This window comes from Musca domestica, unplaced genomic scaffold (assembly GCF_030504385.1).
Source record: "Musca domestica strain aabys unplaced genomic scaffold, Musca_domestica.polishedcontigs.V.1.1 9, whole genome shotgun sequence".
NCBI classification, from domain to species: domain Eukaryota; kingdom Metazoa; phylum Arthropoda; class Insecta; order Diptera; family Muscidae; genus Musca; species Musca domestica.
In genome coordinates, this window is record NW_026712435.1 from 17,371,680 (window position 1) to 17,392,981 (window position 21,302).

General features: G+C 36.2%; 1 protein-coding gene across 1 annotated transcript; it reads left to right on the forward strand.

Moving 5' to 3' along the window:
* The first annotated feature begins 362 nt into the window (after positions 1–362).
* LOC101900363 (ras-like protein 2) lies at positions 363–12,564 on the forward strand. Its single transcript, XM_005178839.4, has 3 exons — positions 363–661; positions 11,859–11,946; positions 12,006–12,564. The coding sequence occupies exons 1-3, from the start codon at positions 554–556 to the stop codon at positions 12,413–12,415; spliced, it is 606 nt and encodes a 201-aa protein (XP_005178896.1). The 5' UTR covers positions 363–553; the 3' UTR covers positions 12,416–12,564.
* The last annotated feature ends 8,738 nt before the right edge of the window (positions 12,565–21,302 follow it).

Sequence of the window (21,302 nt, forward strand, 5' to 3'; positions counted from 1 at the left end):
AGAAACCTGTAAAACCAATTTTGGTATTGAAAATTTTGAATGAAAACTTATTAAAATTTGTAAAAATTGTTTAAAAATACATATTTTAACTACCTCCAATTGGCGTCGTAAAGGAAACACATAAAAATCTACCTTTTTTTTGACAAAACAATTTTTCAGAAATGCAAGAATGTAAAAGTTTTTATTACGATAACCGATTAACCCTTTATGATATCGAAAAAATTGCAAAACTAATAGATTCTTGCAGGTTCTGGAACCGAGCAAATCTGTTTTCACTTTTACTCATAGAAATGAATGTATTTAGTTTAAACGGTATATATGTTTATCGAACAAATCGATTAGAAGAAATCGATTTATGTATCCCTATTTCATTCATCGTTCAGTGCTGTCATTAAACCTCGTCGATTGTGTTGAATGTGGAGAAATTTAGTTTAATTATAGAAATATAGACAATTTTGCAAAGATTGCTGCCTCACTATAGCGGTACATTATCAAAGAAATATACGCGTACATATATCTCGTTAAGAACGGCCGAATATATATCACAGATCCAATGTCGTCGAAACATAATGGTCAAGGCTCGACAACACAAACCTACAAACTTGTTGTTGTAGGCGGCGGAGGGGTGGGCAAGTCTGCAATAACAATACAATTCATACAGGTGAGGGGATAATGAAGATATATATACGCTTTTCTAATCGGAAGTAAAGAGCCATGATCACAATGTGTCTATATTTGGGCGTGTGTGTGTGCGCGTCGAGTGACAATTGTTTGTAGCCAATAAACCCATGTCCATTAACTACTTATTTAATAATTTCATGTTTAATAAGTTCATGCAACAACAGTAAACAAGCGCAACAAGGCGTGTTTTGCCATAATCAAATGATGTGTGATGATGACGATGACGACCAGAGCACGAAGCCGATCGGCTCGCAGTCGGCGTGCAGCCGCCGCCGACTTTTTTTAAGTGATCTGAGCCGCCGCTGATGTATGCGGCTCTCATCGGCTCAAATTTTTAGCCGACTGAGTCGGCTAAGCAGTTGAAAAATATAAATTTATACAGCAAATTTGTATAAATATGTCTTTTAATCTTATCGATAAATTAACATATTATAATGCTCATTATTGGACGATAATTTACATTGCGCACTCGTCTTCGAGAGGCAAAAACGTGTAGGCTATTTATATTAATTATACCCTACACCACATAGTGGTAAGGGTATTATGTCTTTGTAGATTTGTTTTTTTTATCACAAAACCTTTGGCAACCTTTTGTAACTTACGAATTTTAATGGAGTGGCAACCATATTGTTTGCCAAAGATTCGTTGTGTTTTTGCTTGTTCAAAGAATATAATGCAAAATGTGCCAAAGGAATATTAAAAATTATTTTTCCGCTAACCGAAAGGGTCAAACAGTTTTGACTAAATCAGAATCCGATTCAGACGAATCTGTTGATACTGAAATCAATATTTCTCCATATGCAGATGTATCTCAATATGAAGATCTTTTTAAAAAGAAAAATGAATTTAAAAATTTGGCAAAGGTTGTTGTAAATGAAGGTGGTATATCAATATGTTGGAAATATTATGGTGATCTCTATTTTAAAAAGAGGCATATACTTCAAAAATATAAATTTTGCAAATTGTGTTTGGATAAAAAGACCAATTTAAAAAGGTAAAAATTTCTTTTTTCCATTCGCATGTGTGTAATTGTTTATGATTTTAGTTTTGGAAAATCAACATCAACCACAAATTATATGAACCATCTACGACCTGTACATAACTTGGACGTGAAATCTTTAAATAACCTGAAAAGTTCAACAATGACACAAAAATGCATTGAAATCCTCAACAAGTTGTAACAACAAACAACAAAATGCTCGCCGGGTCGCCGAAACGTGCTGTTGGGATTTGCAACCGTTTAAAATTGTTGAAAGGCCAGGATTTAAGAAATTGGTATCTTTCTTAAACCCAAAGGCTATATTCCCCACAGATAGGACAATAGCTACGACGGCTTTAAACGATGTTTATAACATATATTTGGACCACGTAAAAACAAGCCTTAAAGAGTCGCCCAAAAATGTTACACTTGTATTGGATATGTGGTCAGATAAACATAAGCACTTGTCTTACATAAACATAAAAGTGCATTTCTGCCAAAATTTTCAAATGCAAATTGTAACGCTCAAGACAGAGATCTTTCCACGACCTCACACTGGACTAGCAGTTGTAGAAAAAATTGAAGAAGCTTTATGTGAATTTAATCTGTTGGAAAAAAACATATGTGCAGTTACTGATGGTGGAAGCAACATCGTTTCAGCTTTAAAAATTAAAAATATACCAAGATATGGTTGTATGGCTCATGTTTTACACAGATTTTTGATGGAAGATATACTAAACAACAAGTCATTTGAAAATATTAATAACATAATATCAAAATTAAAAAAAAAATGTATGGCAGCTTAATGTATAGCTATGAAGAAATATCAAATATTCAAAATATGGAGGAACAAAACGATATAGTAAAAATATTTACAGAGGTTGAAATAATTTTGGAGAGTTTGGATAGTTGCGAACAATTTCCACATGGAGATGACTATTTTACTGAACAATATGAAGCAACTTTAAACGTCAAGCACCACACCTCTTTGAAAAATTCCGTTGCAACACGTTGGAACTCTCTGCTTGCAATGATTCAAAGCTATACTAATAATATATCCACTATAAATGTAGCATTAGTTAAAGCTAAAAAGGAACTGTTAGTGATTGGGACAATGGAAAAGCAAATTATAACGGAATTTGGCACGTTTTTATAAATTTTTGAGGACGCCACAAAACACCTTCAAGGCCAAGATTATCCGACGATATCTTCGTGTATTTATTTTCAGGAATCCATTATGTCCTCATTGAAGAAAGAAGAAGAAAAAGCGTCTTTTGAACTAACAATCAATTTATGCAATTTCGCTGTGCAAAACTTTACGAAGCGATTCAAAGTATATAGAATGTATGTTGTAGCTGCGCTTATGGACCCATGCCAAAAAAACTGGCCTGTTTTAGATAAATATATACTACAGATTCCCAAACAATCGCCAAACTCCTTGGAACTTGTGCATGATGTTCTGTCTCCAATTTCCAAGGAGAACTTGATTATGGAAGAAATTGAAAAATTAAAGGAAATCGATGACGCATTATTTAATGAGCCATCAACGAGCACTGAACCAAATGCAAAAAAACAGGTATTATGTTTCAATAAATGTAAAGGTAAACTTAACTGACGTATATTTTACTTGCAGAAAATATCAGCTAGTCGTCAAAGAATGTTGGAATTTATAGGACCATCGCCTTCTAATGTACAAAATAACGTAGAGTTAGAAATAAGAAAATATTTGGAAATGAAAGTCGAGGCGGTTGAGCCTCTAGATTGGTGGCGACAGAACAAACAAGTACGTTAAAGATTCACATCTTAAACTTGTTTTAAGCAGGTTACGTTTTGACCATTTACTTTTTATAGATCTTTCCAAATGTTGCTACTGTAGCAAATATGTGCTTTGGAATTCCAGCCACATCAGCATCTTCAGAGCAAGCATTTTCATATACCGGGAATTGTATAAATGCAAAGAGAAGCAGCCTGCATCCGGCAACAGTAAAGAAACAATTGTTTGTTCACGATAACAAGGCAGTCGTCGAACCATTTTTATCAAATTAAAGTATTTTTATTATAATTTTTAATATGCTATAAGCAACAAATGTGCATATAAACTTATATTTTCATTTTTATTTTAAATTAAATGAATTGACAGTTATTAAAACAACCGAAATTATTTGTTCACGTTAAAGTCGTCGGCTGTAGCCGACTTTTAGCCGCCGCCGGCCGTATATTGCTTTAGCCGCCGCCGCCGATTTTCTTTCGGCTGCAGTCGACTTTTAGCCGCCGCCGACTTTTTTATGCTTAGCCGCCGCCGCCGAGAATTTCACATCGGCTTCGCCCTCTGATGACGACTACCATTACGATAGTGGTAGTGATGATGATGATAGTTATGATACATGACCATTGAGTTGCTTGCTGACTCGGTCTGTCTGGTTTGTTTGTTGCTGCTGCTACTGCTACTGTTATTCTATAAAAGTATATAATGGAAATTAGATTTTTGTCATCTGTTGCGCATTATAAAAGTAGAGAAAACAAATGGAAAAGCTAATGTGTGCGTGTGAGTGTGTGTCGAAATCCATGAAAAGACAATAGCAACACCCAAAAGTAAACATACGTTTTAAGATAAAAAGTAAGCATTTCTGATAAATTGCCAAAGAATAACAGTCGTTTTTATTTAATAATTCCATTTGTGGTTGGCGTCATGGTTTGAAATTTTAACAAGTGAATACTATCTTCATGTGTGCGTTTGCAATAACAGAAATAGAAAAAAAAACCACACCTACACAACGGATGCAGTCATCAAAGTTTTCTGGTCGAAAGCATGTAGGGTATGTGTCTACATTTTGATTTGTTCATATATACTTATGCATGTAGAACGTAGGTATGTGAAGTCAATGGCCTACAAAGAAAAGAAAATGTTCTGGACCACATGAATATTATAAAGACCGAAATCTTTGAAGTTTTTATTTAATGTCAAAGTAGTGCAGGGGGAAATATTTTGTGGAGGACTGAGGCTTAACTCTAGTTTAGTAAAAACTCTTCAATTTTTTTTTTAAATTTTTTCCATTGGTAGGTATTTTTACCCTGATCGCGGGAAACAATTTTTTTTCTTGGGGGACGGACCCGGGACCCCAGATTTGTGACCCGAAAGTCCAGGTTCATCATAACCTTTCAAGCGATACCTATATATCTATATATATATATATATATATATATATATATATATATATATATATATATATATATATATATATATATATATATATATATATATATATATATATATATATATATATATATATATATATATATATATATATATATATATATATATATATATATATATAACCCCCAAAAAGTATAAAAAGGGCCCCTTATGGGGATCAACCAAGTTGATGCCAAATTATTGCTAACACTCTTACCTTTCCAAAATGCTACAATTTGTGCTAATACCTTTTCTGGGTCCAGAGATATTCTCTTTTGGGTGCGTTCAACCGACTACGAACAAAGTTTTTTTTTTTTAATTGAGTAGTTGATGTGAGTATATTGTCTATATCAGGTGGATCCGGGTCCGGACTTTCGGGTCAAAAATCTAGGCTCCCGGGTCCGTCCCCCAAAATAGTTTCCCCGGATCAGGGCAAAAATAACTACTTCCGGAATAAAACTATGTATAGAAATACATCACCAAAAAATCTTAATGCATTTAGATATAGCTCCCATATATATGTTTCATCCGATTTGGTGTTTAAGTCCCTCACGTTCGTAATATGCATTCGACAACAATGATATTTAGTACCAGATATCATATAAAGCTCGGAAATATATTTGCCAAATTTCATCGAGTTCGATGTGGATATAGGTTCAGGTTTATTGAGCAAATAATGTCAATATCAGCCCAAAATGGAGTGATTTTCGGGACGTACGTTTCTATTATTAATATAATACTAATATCATGCACTCTATAGCAATCTAATTTGGTATAAAAGATAAAAATGTCTCCGTCAAATTTAGTGAAAATCGATTCAGAATTGGGCATGCCTCCCATACATTAATTGCATCTGAAATCAAATTATAACTGCTCTAAAGCCAAATGTTGATAGGTGGTTTGATCTACTTCAAATAAATTCTTTTAGTTGTTGTTGTTGTTGTAGCAGCTCATACATCTGTGTTCGTTTGGTTTCCATTTTCTGACTCAGTTCAATCGGGTTCTGCCTCTAAGTCCAGTCTCAAAAAGGATGCAACCTGTATGGGTTGTGTCCATAACGAGACTGGAGTTAGGTGAGTAGGCTTGGCTGGGCAGCGAAATAAGTGCAGCGTGTCATGTGGGCCTGTGCCACATGCTGGGCAGATGTTCTGCACGTCGCCGTTGATCCGGGCCCAGTAGGAATTTAGGCGGCTGCACCATCCGGATCGTAATTGAGCCAAGACTACTCGGGTTTGTCGGGGCAGCTCTCGTTCTTCAGCTGCGACGGGAGGGGGATGGTCTCCTAGCACAGTATTCACTCTATATCCTTCAATGGCTTCTGAGACCGCATTAGAGTGAATACTATTCAGTCCCGCTTGATAGGCCTGTTGATCTAGAGGCTCTCTCTTATACCTCTGTACCTCTCTCTCTAGATCATGAAGGTCTTTCCTAACGTGCCTGGGCGGAGGTTTCCTATCCACAAGATGGTGGTTTGGATGGCTTTGTCTATAACACCCAAGCAGGTATTGCATTGACAGCATTTTGTTATGCTGTCGCACCGGTAAGACCTTCGCCTCCTCATGTAGGTGATCGACAGGTGTCATGAGAAGGCACCCTGTTGCGGTTCTAAGGGCGGCATTCTGGCAGGACTGAACATTTTTCCACTGCGTAGCACTGACGTTAGCGGACCACACCGGAGCCGCATAGTTTACCACAGACCGACCTATCGCGTTGTAAGAGGTCAACAAGGTTTCCTTATCTGCTCCCCAAGTACTGCCGGCCAGAGACTTGAGGACCTTGTTCCTACTTCTAATCTTGTCGCAGATAGCTGTGGTATGCGCGGACGACTTAAAGAGGCTATCGAATGTGACCCCTAGTACCTTGGGGTAGTTGGTGGTCGGAATAATAGCACCATCGACCTGCACATTCAAGGATAGCCCCATCTCCGCAGTCCATGTGGTGAAAAGTGTGGCCGTCGACTTAGTGGCGGATATCTTCATATTCCTCGCAGTGAAAAAGGCGGTAAGATCAACAAGGTAAGCGTTCAACCGATCGCAAATGTCATCAATAATGGGTCCGGACGCCACGAGCGTACAATCATCTGCGTACGTAATAATCTCTATGCCGTCTGGAGGGCGTGGAATTTCAGAAAGGTAGAGGTTAAACAGTTCCGGAGATATCACCCCACCTTGGGGAACTCCCTGTTTAACTCTACGGATGCTCGACTTCTTGTTTCTGAATTCCACGTACGACTGGCGTCCACACATGTAGTTTACTATCCAACGTTTCAAACTTGGCCGGAGGGTGGTGCGTTCAATGTCCTCGAACAGTGTGGCATGATTGACTGTATCAAAGGCTTTTGATAAATCAAGTGCCACCATAACTGTTCTATCGCACGGCCTGTTCTGGTTCAGACCTCTACTGACATGTGTGGAAATGGCTGTTGTTGTGCTATGCAATTTCCGGAATCCGTGTTGATGATCGGCTACTGGGAAACACTCTCTTATGCTGGGGAGGAGTAAAGCCTCAAGCGTCTTTGCTACTGGTGACAAAAGTGATATCGGCCTGTATGAATCACTTTTGCTGGCATCCTTGCCTGGCTTCAGTAGCGGGACCACCCTGCCCATTTTCCAGGCATCGGGAACTACTAGGGTGGCTAACGACAGATTGAGAAGCTTTGTCAGATACTCAACTCCTGGTTCATCCAGTTGCTTCAACATCACCATTGAGATTCCGTCAGGACCAAGCGCTTTGGATGACTTTGCGCTTCTGATGACTTGTGCAACATCTGCCAACGTAAATTGTGGTGGTACCTCCTCGGCTGGAAGGGATCGTACACGGCGTAGTATCCTTCTCTTCGCCCTGTCACTCTCGGGGTGCTCTACAAACTGCCGGTTAAAATAACACGCGCACCTCTTCGGATCTGTCACTTCTACGCCGTTAAATGAGACAGATGTCCGATCGTCCTTTTTTCGAGGGTTCGAAAGCGACTTAACCGTTGCCCACAATTTACTCATTCCGGTACCAATGTTGCAATGCTTCAGATGTTCTAACCACTTTTTCCGCTTATGCTCACCTACTAACCTGTTTACCTCCAGAGTAAGTTCCCTGACTCTGGGGTTATTAGGGTTAGTACGGCGAAGCTCATCTCGCTCGTTTGCTAATCCCGCTGCCTCTGCTGGGAAATTTGGTCTTATTTCAGGTATTCGACCAGCAGGGTTGGGCAGTTCTCTGAAGCGGCGATTGGTATACTCTCTGAATTCTTGCCAATTAGCTTTCCCGTGGTTAAGGAAAGTGCGGCGTTCAGAGTCGATGAAGTCGGGTGGTCTATTGATGGCGATAATAATGGGGAGGTGGTCTGAGCCTAGAGAAATGACTGATTGCCAAGTTACGTCATTCGTCAGACCTGGGGACACGATGGATATGTCCGGAGAACTGTGGCAGTCTCCCCTTATTCTGGTGGGCGCGTCCTCATTCACTGTGCAAAACGTGGAGCTATCGATTTGCTCAGCCAGCGCCATGCCTCTCTGGTCATTACCTAGGACGGAATGCCATAATTCATGATGGGCATTGAAATCCCCTAGCACCAGGCGGTTATTGCCTACCAGTAGTGAACTGATATTAGGCATATAACGTGGGGCACAGCTATTTAACGGCGGAATGTACACGTGGAGCACCTCTACCTCGGCGGATCCACACTTGACCGCTACCCCCATACATTCCATGTACGGGTCACTAGAGTCAAGCTCAGGCGAGATAGGTCTGTACTGGACAGAGTGGTGCAATAGGAACGCTAATCCTCCACCTCCACCTCTAGAGCGATCCTTCCTCAGTACGTTGTATCCATCACAACTTTGAAGCGTGCAGGTGGTACTCAGCTTCGTCTCCTGGATCGCTGCGACCTTGATATTCTTCCGACTCATAAAGCTTACAATTTCGTTGATCTTACCTCTGAGACCATCACAATTAAATTGGAGAAATTATGCATTATCCGGAACCTGAACAGCAATGTGTGGCGTCAACTGCTGCGTAGATTGCTGTTGAGGAGATTGCGGGGGAGTCTCATATTGCGACGACGATGAGGACGCCGAAGATGAAGACTCACTGGGGTCTACATTGACGCAGCAGGAAGCAATGTAGTCCCTATCGCTATACTCCTGTATCCGGTTTAGGCCGGAACAATTCCGGAAATGCACCCACTCCATGCATCCGTTGCATCTCACCGAAACCGATCTGTGGTGGATGCGATTACGACAAACGGAGCAGAACCATGGTCCGGGGTTGGTCTCGATCCCGGCTCGGACCAAGAGAATACGGAGCAAACATTCCGGGTAATGTTGCTCCCACATCAGAAAAATGGACGAACACGAACATGTATTTGCTGGGTTGGCGGCCCCTGGTCGGAGAAATGTGCCTCCGAGTCAATCCGGTACATAGAACCGGCCGTCGTGGGATTTTAGTGATTGGAATGGCTATAAAATTTGGCAAAGGTGCTTGAAGATATATATATTGAGTTATATCTAAATTTGAACCGATTCTGGAAAATTTCATTTCAATCGGATAATAAATGCGACCTGCATTTTGTTCACAAAAATGCATGGACGGGCGGACTGACATGCATAAATTGACTCAGAAAGTTATTCTATGAAGATCTATCTCGCTTCCTTCTCCATGTTACAAACAATCGCACAAAGACACTAACCCTTAGGGTATACATAACTTTTACACCGTGAAGTTGTTTCATATTTTCAAGAGCTTTTAAATCGCTCTGTCTCAAACAAAAAATATATAACTGTTTATTATTCCTATTTGTTTTGTTTCTTGCGTTGCTCTTGTTTTTTTCTTTAGTTTTTTTTTGCTTTATTTATTTCTGTTCGTTTACGTCATTTCTGCTTATATTTTTAACCTATAAACAAACATACATTCGTATGAAGACCACTATATTCATATACAATGCCAGCAGAAAGGCCATCTATTCATACATTTTTGGTATTTGTGTTTATATTTTTGCTTGCGATCTCAAGCATCCCACCAAAATTACCATGGAGAGACATCAACATCAGCTAAAAACAAAAAAAAAAAAAAAAAAAAAAAAAAAAGACATGACGGATGATATCAGAGATTTTATGCTTTGTTTTTAATTGGAAAATTCTGATATATTTTTTTACAAAAAATAATACAAGCAACGACATTTAACATAGTTTTTGAAAATTTTGAATAATATTTGACCAGTATGTGAGATAATTTATTTATTTCATTACTTCGCAATTGAAGCCAAATTATTAATTCAATGACAAGTTCATATATTATTACAAACAAGTAAGCAAATGCTATAGTCGTGCGGGGTCGACCATGTGATACCCTACAACACTACAATATGTTGGAAACCCCTTTGAGACCAAATCCATTTTGGAAGATTTCTTTTTTAAAATAATGTCGACCGGCGGCATTTGCCAAATATTTTCGCACTCCGTCGTGTTGTTAGCTATTGAAAACAATTTCACTCGAAAGTTGTGTCCATTTTACAGCTAAATATAATCCAATGGCCAATCAAAAATGCTAGAAATATTTCCTGCCCTCAACTTTCTCCTCCTGCAAAATTCTGTGTCGTTTGGTTTTCAATTGTGGCCGGTAGAGCGACTGCAGGAAAATTTTAATTTATTTGGGCCATTTGAACCCCTAAATGTACATTTTCAAAAACAGTAGGCTTTAATCCTGATCCAAACCCTACCCCAATGCAAAATTTCGTGAGGTTCATACGATAATTGCGATCTGTATATAATAACCTCAATAGTGTTGCAAGATGTAGAAAATCTTTAGAAAATGTACAATTCAAATTGAAAAAATCGCATGCGATAAAAAGTATGACAAAAATTAAAAAAAAAAAAATAACAAAAATATTTACTTTTTTATTGGAGATACTAAGGAGTGGCTATTACTGACTGACTTGGTGGAAAGTTTAAAGACAGACTTATCAATCCCAGTTCGGAGGATCAATTCCAGGATTTGGATATAGCTCCCATATATATCTTCAACCGATTTCGGGTTAATTGGGCACCAAATAGCCAATATCAGTCCAAAAGTCCTGAACTTTGGTACACCGACCGAATTCAGTCTAGAAGCAAATACATAGAATTAGGAGAAAATTGGTTCAGATATTGCTATAGCTATAGCTCCCATATATAGGTTTCATCCGATTTGGTGTTTAAGTCCCTTACATTCGTAATATGCATTCCACAAGAATGATGTTTGGTATCAGATACAGCCCGGAAATACCTCTGCCAAATTATATCAATATCTGTTCAGATTTGGATATATACCTTCAACCGATTTCGGGTTAATTGTGCACCAAATGGCCAATATCAGTCCAAATATCCTGAATTTTTTTGGCACAACCAACCGAATTCAGTCTAGGACCAAGTATGTCAAATTTGGTGAACATCGGTTCAGATATAGCTATAGCTCCCATATATAGGTTTCATCCGATTTGGTGTTTAAGTTCCTCACATTCGTAATATGCATTCCACAACAATGATATTTGGTACCAGATATCAGATACATCCCAGAAATACCTATTCCAAGTTTTATCAAGATCCGTTCAGATTTGGATATAGCTCCCATATATATCTTCAACCGATTTCGGGTTAATTGTGCACCAAATAGCCAATATCAGTCCAAAAGACCTCAATTTTGGCACATCTGACCGAATTAAGTCTAGAAGCAAGTACATCAAATATAGATATATGTTTCATCCGATTTGTTGGTGTAGGAAATCATATGGTCGGCCCCGCCCGACTTTTGACTTTTCCTAACTGGTTTTTTATGAAATGATATACTTTTATATAGCAGTTTAGGACAGGTTTATGTTTATGATAAAGTGGTTCAAGTAATAATTTTTCTGTTATTTCTTTGATTGCTCTTCAAGGATTAGTTATTTCATTTTTATTGTTTTTATTTTCCCAGTCATTTATTATTCATTTACGAAATTCAATTATAACATTTTCTATTTTTGTTTTGTCTTTACAGAGTTATTTTGTTACCGACTATGATCCAACTATTGAAGATTCATATACCAAACAATGTGTCATCGATGATGTACCGGCAAAACTTGACAGTAAGATGAAATTTATTTTGATATTTAATTTAATAATTAATTTTTTATAAAAATTTCAGTCCTTGATACGGCCGGCCAAGAAGAATTTAGCGCCATGCGTGAACAATATATGCGTTCCGGTGAAGGTTTTCTGCTAGTCTTCTCGTTGAACGATCATTCCAGTTTCGATGAAATACCCAAATTTCAAAAACAAATTCTTCGCGTTAAGGATCGGGATGAATTTCCCATGCTGATGGTGGGCAATAAATGTGATTTGGAACACCAGCGTCAGGTATCACTGGAGGAAGCACAAAATATTAGCCGTAATTTGATGATACCCTACATCGAATGTAGCGCCAAACTGAGGGTAAATGTTGATCAGGCTTTTCATGAACTAGTTCGACTTGTTAGGAAATTCCAAATGGCCGAGAGACCGTTGCTGGAGGAGGAACGTTACAAAAAGAAGAAAAGTAAATGTTGTGTTTTATAAAACGTCGAAATGGAATGCCACAACATATCTACATAAATATGGACGTTATGACGAAGAAACATCAACACCAAATTAATTTTCATAAAGCTGCCAGTGTTTTGAGTGAAACTATTTTGGTTATTAGAGAAAAATAAAAAAAAAATGAAAAACGGAAACTAAAAAGAATTATAATCGAATCTAAACTCAATGTAAGGGTAAATGTGTAACCAACGATTTTTTTTATGTAAACAATATTTAAAATTTTATACTAAGTAAACGTTCAGCGTTCAAATCAAAACCACAACAAAAACGTAAATGTTAAATATTATTAATTTATTATTTTCTAATTAGTAATTCATAATTGATATTAACATGGGGAGCTTTGATGAAGTCTAAACGCACAAGGAAATTTGTTGTTAGAGAGAAATTTTAAAAAGCATATGTTTCATTGACAAAATTTATGATGGAAAATTTAAATGAGAATGAAGAATTTTTACTTTTGTTACCCAACTTCCTTGTGGACAATGTTTTGAAAACCCAGTTCTTTTGATAGGTTTCTAAAAGTTCTGACATTTAAGGAAAGCCTTGACAAAATGTTTGTCAAATTCGCATTTTTAGTTTTCTGTCCTTTTTTGTCGTATCTTGATATTGCTTCTTTCTAGTGTTTTTATTTTTGCAATTTTAAGCGAGTGTTTTCGTCTTTGTATTTTTTTCAAATCTATATATAAAGCCAAAAAAGTATATATACATTTCTGATTATAAATAAATTGTATTAACAAAAGTGCCTCGATATATAGCACGAAATGAAATTATGCACAAAACAAGAAACGATAATAAAATAATAACAATAATTATAATAAACAATTAAAAAAAAAAAAAACAAATATTTTTTTATTAAATAATTTTTTATTACAAATAATTTACCTAAAATATGTGTATGTATGTAACATTTAATGTATTAGCATAATATTGTTTTGTTTTTTAAGCCAAGAACATCAATTGCCAAATGTTTGGAAAATGAAAAGAGTAAATTACAATTTTATTAGACCCATCAACAAGTATTTTGTTTGGCATTATACATTTGTTATACATATATTTGTGTATTTTTTGTGCATCAATATAAATATTTATACACAAAACAAATTTTTTCCCATTGCCGAGCATATGAAACTCAATATTTTGTTATTGTATTCAATTTGATAATAATAATAAGAACATAAATGAATCTAACTAATGTTGTAAAATAAATGGCATTAATAAAATGTAACAACCAAAATATAACAATATTCAATCCTGGAGTGGGAAAGCTTATTCTATTCTATAATTTGTGATGATAGGAAAAATGAAAGATATAAAAGTGAAACCAATAGGGAAAAGTTAAAAGTGGGGTGGGGTCAACTCTATGATACCCTACACCATTATGCATATTTAGTAGAGCTACGTAACAAAAGAATTTATTTGAAGTAGATCATACCACCTATCAACATTTGGCTTTAGAGCAGTTATTGTTTGGTTTCAGACGGAACTAATATATGGGAGGAATATCCAATTCTGAATCGATTTTCACTCAATTTGACGGAGACTTTTTAATTTTTTTTACCAAATAAATTCGCAATAGAGTGCATGATATCATTTCGAGAAGGATTTTATTAAAAAAAATATGCATCGAAGACGAGATCCCCAAAATTGAAATGTACGTCCCGCAATTCACTCCATTTGGGCTGATATTAGCCATTATTTGCACAATAAACCTGAAAACGGATTAAGGATATGTATGGAAGCTCTATCCAAATCTTGGCCGATAAAATTTGGTAAAGGTATTTCCAAGCTCTATAAGATATCTGGTACCAAATATGATTGTTGTTGAATGCATATTACGAATGTGAGGGACTTAAACATGAAATCGAATGAAGCATATATATGGGAGCTATAGCTATATCTGAACCGATTTTCTACATGTACTTGATTCTGGACTGAATTCGGTCGGATGTGCTAATTCAGGTCATTTGGACTGATATTGGCTATTTGATGCACAATTAACCCGAAATCGGTTGAAATCGTTACGGGAGCTTTATCTAAATCTGAACCGCTTTTCTCCAAATTTGATGTACTTGCTTCTAGACTGAATTCCGTCGGATGTACCAACATTCAGGACTTTTAGACTGATATTGGTCATTTGGTGCACAATTAAATCGAAATCGTTTGAAGATATATATGGGAGCTATATCTAAATCTGATCCGATTTTCATCAATTTCAATAGCGTTCGTCCTTGGGTCAAACAAATTTTCCTTGGAAAATATCATCTCAATCGGATAATAAATGCGATCTGCATTTTGTTCACAAGAATACATGGATGGACGGACGGATTGACATGCATAAATCGACTCAGAAAGCGATTCTATGAAGATCCTCAAAAGTAAATATGTGTCGATCTCGCTTCCTTCTCCATGTTACAAACAAATGCACAAAGATATAATACCCTTACCACTATGTGGTGTAGGGTATAAAAATCTATTTTAACTCCTGATTTATATTACGCAAGCTTATTTACACCACGTCTCGGCTTATAGGAAGAGGGTTAAGGGAAATAAAAATGAAGATGAATGAAAAATTTGTTCGTACTGGCAAATTTCTTGCAATTCTTTTTATACCCTCAGTCATATGGCTAGAGAGGGTATATACAATTTGATACGGTCAAAACGTGCCTAGTCGAAATGACGGTTTTAGACCCTAGGTCTCTTTGGACCAAATCCGTTTCAGAACATTTGGAGTCGATCTAGCGATGTCCGTCCGTCTGTCTGTCTGGCTGGCTGGTGCGCACGATAACTCTCGAAGGGAGTACCCGATTTAGTCCAAACTTGGTACATCGTAATATTTTTGTCAGACTTAGATCGAGTTCGGAGATGGGAAAGGATGATCCGATTTTGCTCGAACTTTGCAAATCCTAATATTTGCGTTAGTGCTAGGTCAGGTGCGAATATCTGTCCACTCCATCAAGTACCTCCCCCACAGAGGGTCAAAATTTTGAATGATTGCAACTCTTATTAAATATGAAGTAAGTGTCCGATTGTCTTCAAATTTTATACATCCCAATATTTTTATTAACCCAAGGTCTGGTGTGAAGAGGGAATACATCAGTCCACTCCTTCTGGTACCTCCCCCACAAAAGAACGAAATTTTCAAAAAAAAAAAAAAAAATCTGCCAATCCTAATATCTGCGTCAGTGCTAGGTCAGGTGCGAAAATGGATAATATCTGTCCACTCCATCAAGTACCTCCCCCTCAAAGGGTCAAACTTTTGAATGATTGCAACTCTTATAAAATGTGATGTAAGAGTCCGATTGTCTTCATATTTCGAACACCCCAATATTTTTATAAACCCAAGATCTGGTGTTAAGATGGAATATATCGGCCCATTCCTTCTGGTACCTCCCTCACATAGGATTCAATATTTTGAAAAACAGAACGCTAAGGAAGAAAGCGAAATAAGCTTCCAACTCACACATACACACAAAAATGTTTGTTAACACAAGATCTGTTGTGAAGTTGATATATATCTGCGAACCCCTTCTGGTACCTCACCCACAATTTTTTCAATACTTTTATCTGTCATAAATTGCGAAACAACTCAGCGATTCTTTACAACTTGCTATATCTAAATATATATCCCTCATCCAGAATCCTGAGATGAATATGGAATTTATGATTTCCCATAAATTGGATATAAATGTTTTATTTTCTTATATATAATAATAATATTTATATCATACTAGCTGGCCCGGTCCGCGTTGCCGGCCCGTAGTTTTTGTTTATTATGCATATATTCCCAAGCATAATTATTCACAGATATGACTGTGTATAAGAGTTAACGTACTGGTCGATTAAAAGTATTTTAAAATACCTATACCCATATTTAAGCCGTGGGCTTCAATACTTAAACCGTGGACTTCAAATGTGTGGATGTGCTATACAAATCCATTAAAAAGTATATTTCAATCTTATCCCCATGTAAGGGATCAAATTAATTTTTAGTATGGTAAAAATGGTATCAAAATTTTCCAGTCAAATGAGCAGTAATTTGGAATTTGCTGTATTTTGTATACTACATAATTGAGGGCTGAATGATTTAAGAATAGCCAAAGTTAATTACTTTTTTAAACCCATTAGCAACTTAGATTGTGCATTAGAGTCCTCATAAGTCCCCCTAACCATGTCAGTCTGTTTGTCCGCCAAAAGGTGGACTTGAGAGGGTATTATAACATGGATAAAAATTCTAAAATTTGTAGATATGTTGAAATTTTAGTGTAAGATTTTCACCCCCCTAATACACATTATTAGCCAAATTCTTTGAAATGTGGTTAAATTAGGAGGTACCTTTTTTATATGGGCACTACTCCGAAACATCGACCTACATTGAAAACTTTCTTCTACCCCTTATAATCCAAGATGACAAATAGAGGCCAAATCAAAAATATAGCAGAACAATATAGCATGTCATAGCATTTCGCGTGATTTAAATAAGTAAAAATAGTTTTATCCACCTCATAATTGAGGGCAGAATGATAAGATGGGAATTAATTTTATTTGCCATTTAAATTGTAAGTTGGAGACCCCTTAAAGTCCATATTTTCATCATAGGATAATTCAATGATGATTAAACAAATATTCGGTCCCGTGCTACTTTCTTATATTTGTAATTTGTTCATGTTTCCACAATTTATTTCATATGGATGCACAACCCAAATCTACGTTCCCAACCAATATTCTCTTGGGGGTTAAAAATTCAATAGAATACAAAATTTTCTTTTCTGACCACACATTAGATGTGAAATTGGACTTGGGGATACTCCAATGTGGGGACTTTACTTAAATAAATTCCTATGTGGCAATTATCTGTATGATGGTTCCCTACCCCAGGGTGGCATAAATAAAATTTTTTAGCCAAATCAATTGATGAATGTGGTCAATACCAATATGGGCCCTACTCTGAAAATTTCAAATTTTATGCGAAGAGGTTATCTACCCCCTTAGAAACAAAAATGTCAAATAAGGGCCAAAAAATGAAAAAAGTGGCCGGCCAAGACCCCAAAAATAACTTAAATCATAGATGGTTATATAAATATGAAATCGGGTTGTTCCCTTATCCATGAGTTATGATCGATATAAAGACCTGCAAAAGTGATTTTAGGTATTTTGAATGTTTGAGAAGAATTTCTGGAAGGATATAAAACCTTTTCTTACTAAAAGTCCCATTCGCTCTACTATTTTGCACCTTTTATTTCAATATTGGTATATTACTTATTATTCTCCCAAAGAATTTTGCATTTTGAGCTCTCATTGGACGGATCATTGTCACGCTTTGAAATGAGCCCCATTAAGCTTTTTCGGTCATTTTTGTTTGTTTAAATGTGTTCGCATCTTCCAGCTAACCCACGATGTAGGCCCTGGAGTTGAAAGGTAGATGTCAGTTAACATCCCATTTCGCACTTATTTAATTTTTTTAGTGAAAAATTATTCTTTATTTTGTTCACAAAAAATCCACTGAATTCAATATGATAATACAAATTGAAAAAAAAAATTGACAAAAAAAAAGAATAACAAATTGAAAAAGTCTTCAACTTTTTCGCTGATTTTTTACAGCAAATGTTTTAAGATCCTTCCTTACAAAGTTTGTCAATAGAATGTACTATTACTTTAAAATTCGATTCCATTGAAAATGTTTCTTTGATTTTTGCAATGAGATCTCTTTTTCATGATTTTTCAGCGATTTAGAAAAAGTAATTATCTTTTAACTTTGGTGTGACCGCGTTAAATTATTTCGATATCATCTATTCCGTTTCGCCACCACATAATTCGCTACTACACTTCCATGTAACCCGCCATCAATTTCAGTTCTCAAGAAATCAAGTCAATTAAATAAATTGGTATAAATATTCGAATTCAAAAATAAAATATAAAAAAACACTACAAATGTACATTAGAAAAAAGTAAGTCAAAATGGAAAAAAATCATGCAAAATAAAACATTACTATTGTACATTTGAAAAGTCAAAATGAAAATGTTAATATATCACATTTTTACGCGATTTTTTTGGATATTATCCTTTTCGGAGAGTAGACAACTCCGAATTTGTGTGAATCGTTAAAATTAATCCAGCGGTTCTTAAGTTATAAGCGTAGTAACTAACACAACTTACATTTATATATATAGATGTATTTAGGTCAAGAGTTTGAATTTTCATAACAGAAGTCAAAATATTTTAAAATAATCGAACATTGGCTGAGGGTATACATCTGTCGGCAAAACCGACCGATACTTTTTTGCTTGTTGTGTCTTTATTTTAATACAAAAACAAGTTTAAAATATAGTAGCCGGTTTAGGCGACAGGCCTATGCCCGCTTAATCTATCTATTTTAATAAAACAGTAACGTAATTAACTGACTGATCGACCTAACGATTCATCAATGCCCAAACGAAACGGCTAAAGCTAGAATCATGAAATTTTGGATGAGGGTCACTCTTGGTCCAAAGGTGTCAGATAAGACTGGGTTTTTGGAAATTTATACTAAACGATACGACGGGTACTAAATATGGTACCACTTGAAAAACCTTCAAACATTTTTGATCCATTTTCTTTTTCTCGATTTGATACATGTAAGTAACATAAAATTTCGTTTTAGGCAGAAAATGTCAAGAGAAAATATATTCTATTCAAAATTTCACTATAGCTCCCACAATAAACCTAGAGATTTAGGTTTAATATTTTTTGAGCAAATGTTATTCGAAATTTGTATATAGCGACTGAAAATGATGAGTTGACATTTTTTACTGCTAATTGAATACATTTTCATTTTTAGTCAAAATCTCAATTATAAATTTATTTGTGTGTCAAAGTGTCAAAGGAAGATATATTCTAGAACAAATTTCATTATGAGTCCCTGATCAAAAGGAATGTCAAAACACGACATTTTTTCATAAATATATTCAATAAATATTTTTTACTTTGAAAATATGAAGATTACTTACTGAAACATAAAATTTGTGAAGCATTCTTTAAAGTTATCTTAATTGTTGATGAAATCCACGCAGAAAACCGTATAATAGCAAGATAAGACTATGGTTTGAATTCGGTCCCTGTGCGACCTTAATAAACTGGCTTTGGTGTTTGCTTATAAGGCTAATATACACATAATGTTAGAGTCATATGTAAACCTACATATCTTACATTTATCTTAAGCATTTTTATAACATACTTTACGGCGCGTCACACAATTTCTTACCTGTAAGAATACGCTTTATGGTATATATTATAATATACAGGGTGAGATAAAAAAACTGCAAAAAAGTCAAACGCCATAATTTTTAATTTTTTTTTTTTAATTTTATTGAATGAAAGCAAAAAATGTCGGAAATAGCATCAAATTTTAGAATAAGTTTAGATTTGGTCACCTTTGGCACGAATTACAGCCTTCAAACGGCCAGTGAAACCGTCACACGCTGCCCGAATGTTGCTCTGTGGTATTTTAGCCCATTCCCGGCGAAGCGCTTGCTTGAGGTGATCGACACTTTGGTATTTTTTCAGTGCCAACCTTGCTTTCCAAAATATTCCAGACACAATAGTCCAATTGATATCTGGAGATTTTGGTTGCCATTGTGCGCAGGAAATGAAGCGAGGAACCTGATATTGTAACCATTCTTGGGTGGCGCAGGCTGAGTGCGATGGTGCTGAGTCCTGTTGGAATGTCCAAGGTCTGCGGCAAAAATGTTTGCGTGTCCAAGGCTTTAATACATCCTCCAGAATATGTTCGCGATAATATTCGGCATTTATTCGACTAATACGGGCGGAGAGCGACCATCGGTTGTTATGGCGGCCCACACCATTACCATGGCCAGCGCTTGAGTTCTGGTGGCCAACCGAAGGTCCACATTTTCAGCTGACCTCTTTGACAAGTAAACACGATCATTTTGTTTGTTTACAAACTTCTGGACAACGAATGTTTTCTCATCGGAGAAAACCAAATTCGGCAGTTCACCCTTTTCGGCCAAGCGAAGCAATTCTTAGCTCTTTTAAGTCTTTTTTCTTTTTGGTGCGGTATAAGTTCTTGCACTTTCTGGAATTTCAATGGCTTTACCCCGAGCTCATTTTTCAATATTTGCCGAATGGAATATTGCGATATGTTCCGCTCACGAGCCATTTTCGGTTTCGATCAAGTCGCTTCTTTACTTTTCGAACCATCTCTGCTGATGTTGCTGTTTTCTTCCGTCCACCTCCTTGACGTCGGGCTACGCTACCAGCATCACGGTAACGAGCGATGGTACGAGACACAAAAGATTTATTCACATTTAAATGATGTCCTCTAACGATAGCCACTTGTGGGTTTCCAGCCAAATATAAAGAAATCACACTATCACACTTGAATTACATCACGAATAACTTTTTTTCTGGAAAATTCTCACCAAAATGCTTTGGTCCGTTTGTAAACAATATAATGAGCTGTCACTGGAATAATTTTAACAGCTTTCGGACGAGTGGCTTAGAAATGACAGTAGTCTGAAGTTGGTTGCAGTTTCTTCATCTCACCCTGTACATATATTACATAGCATTGTACAGCATATATTTTATAAAGTATAGCGTTTCGTTTAAAAATTGTTGGGCGAGCTTACAAAAATGTTGATTATAAAATATAAAAAAAAAAATCATTTTACATACATATGATTTTAATACGATGTGGAAAGTAACCTTTAATATGTGCTATAAAAAACATCACATAATTTCAGATTTTTTACTTACGACAAATTTAGAGCCTTTTTCCAAATTCGTTGCAATTTTTCTTCAAATTTAACTGTCCAATAGCAAGTCTGGGCTGGGCTGGGCTGGAAAATTCGGACTGGATTTACTGGTACTCAG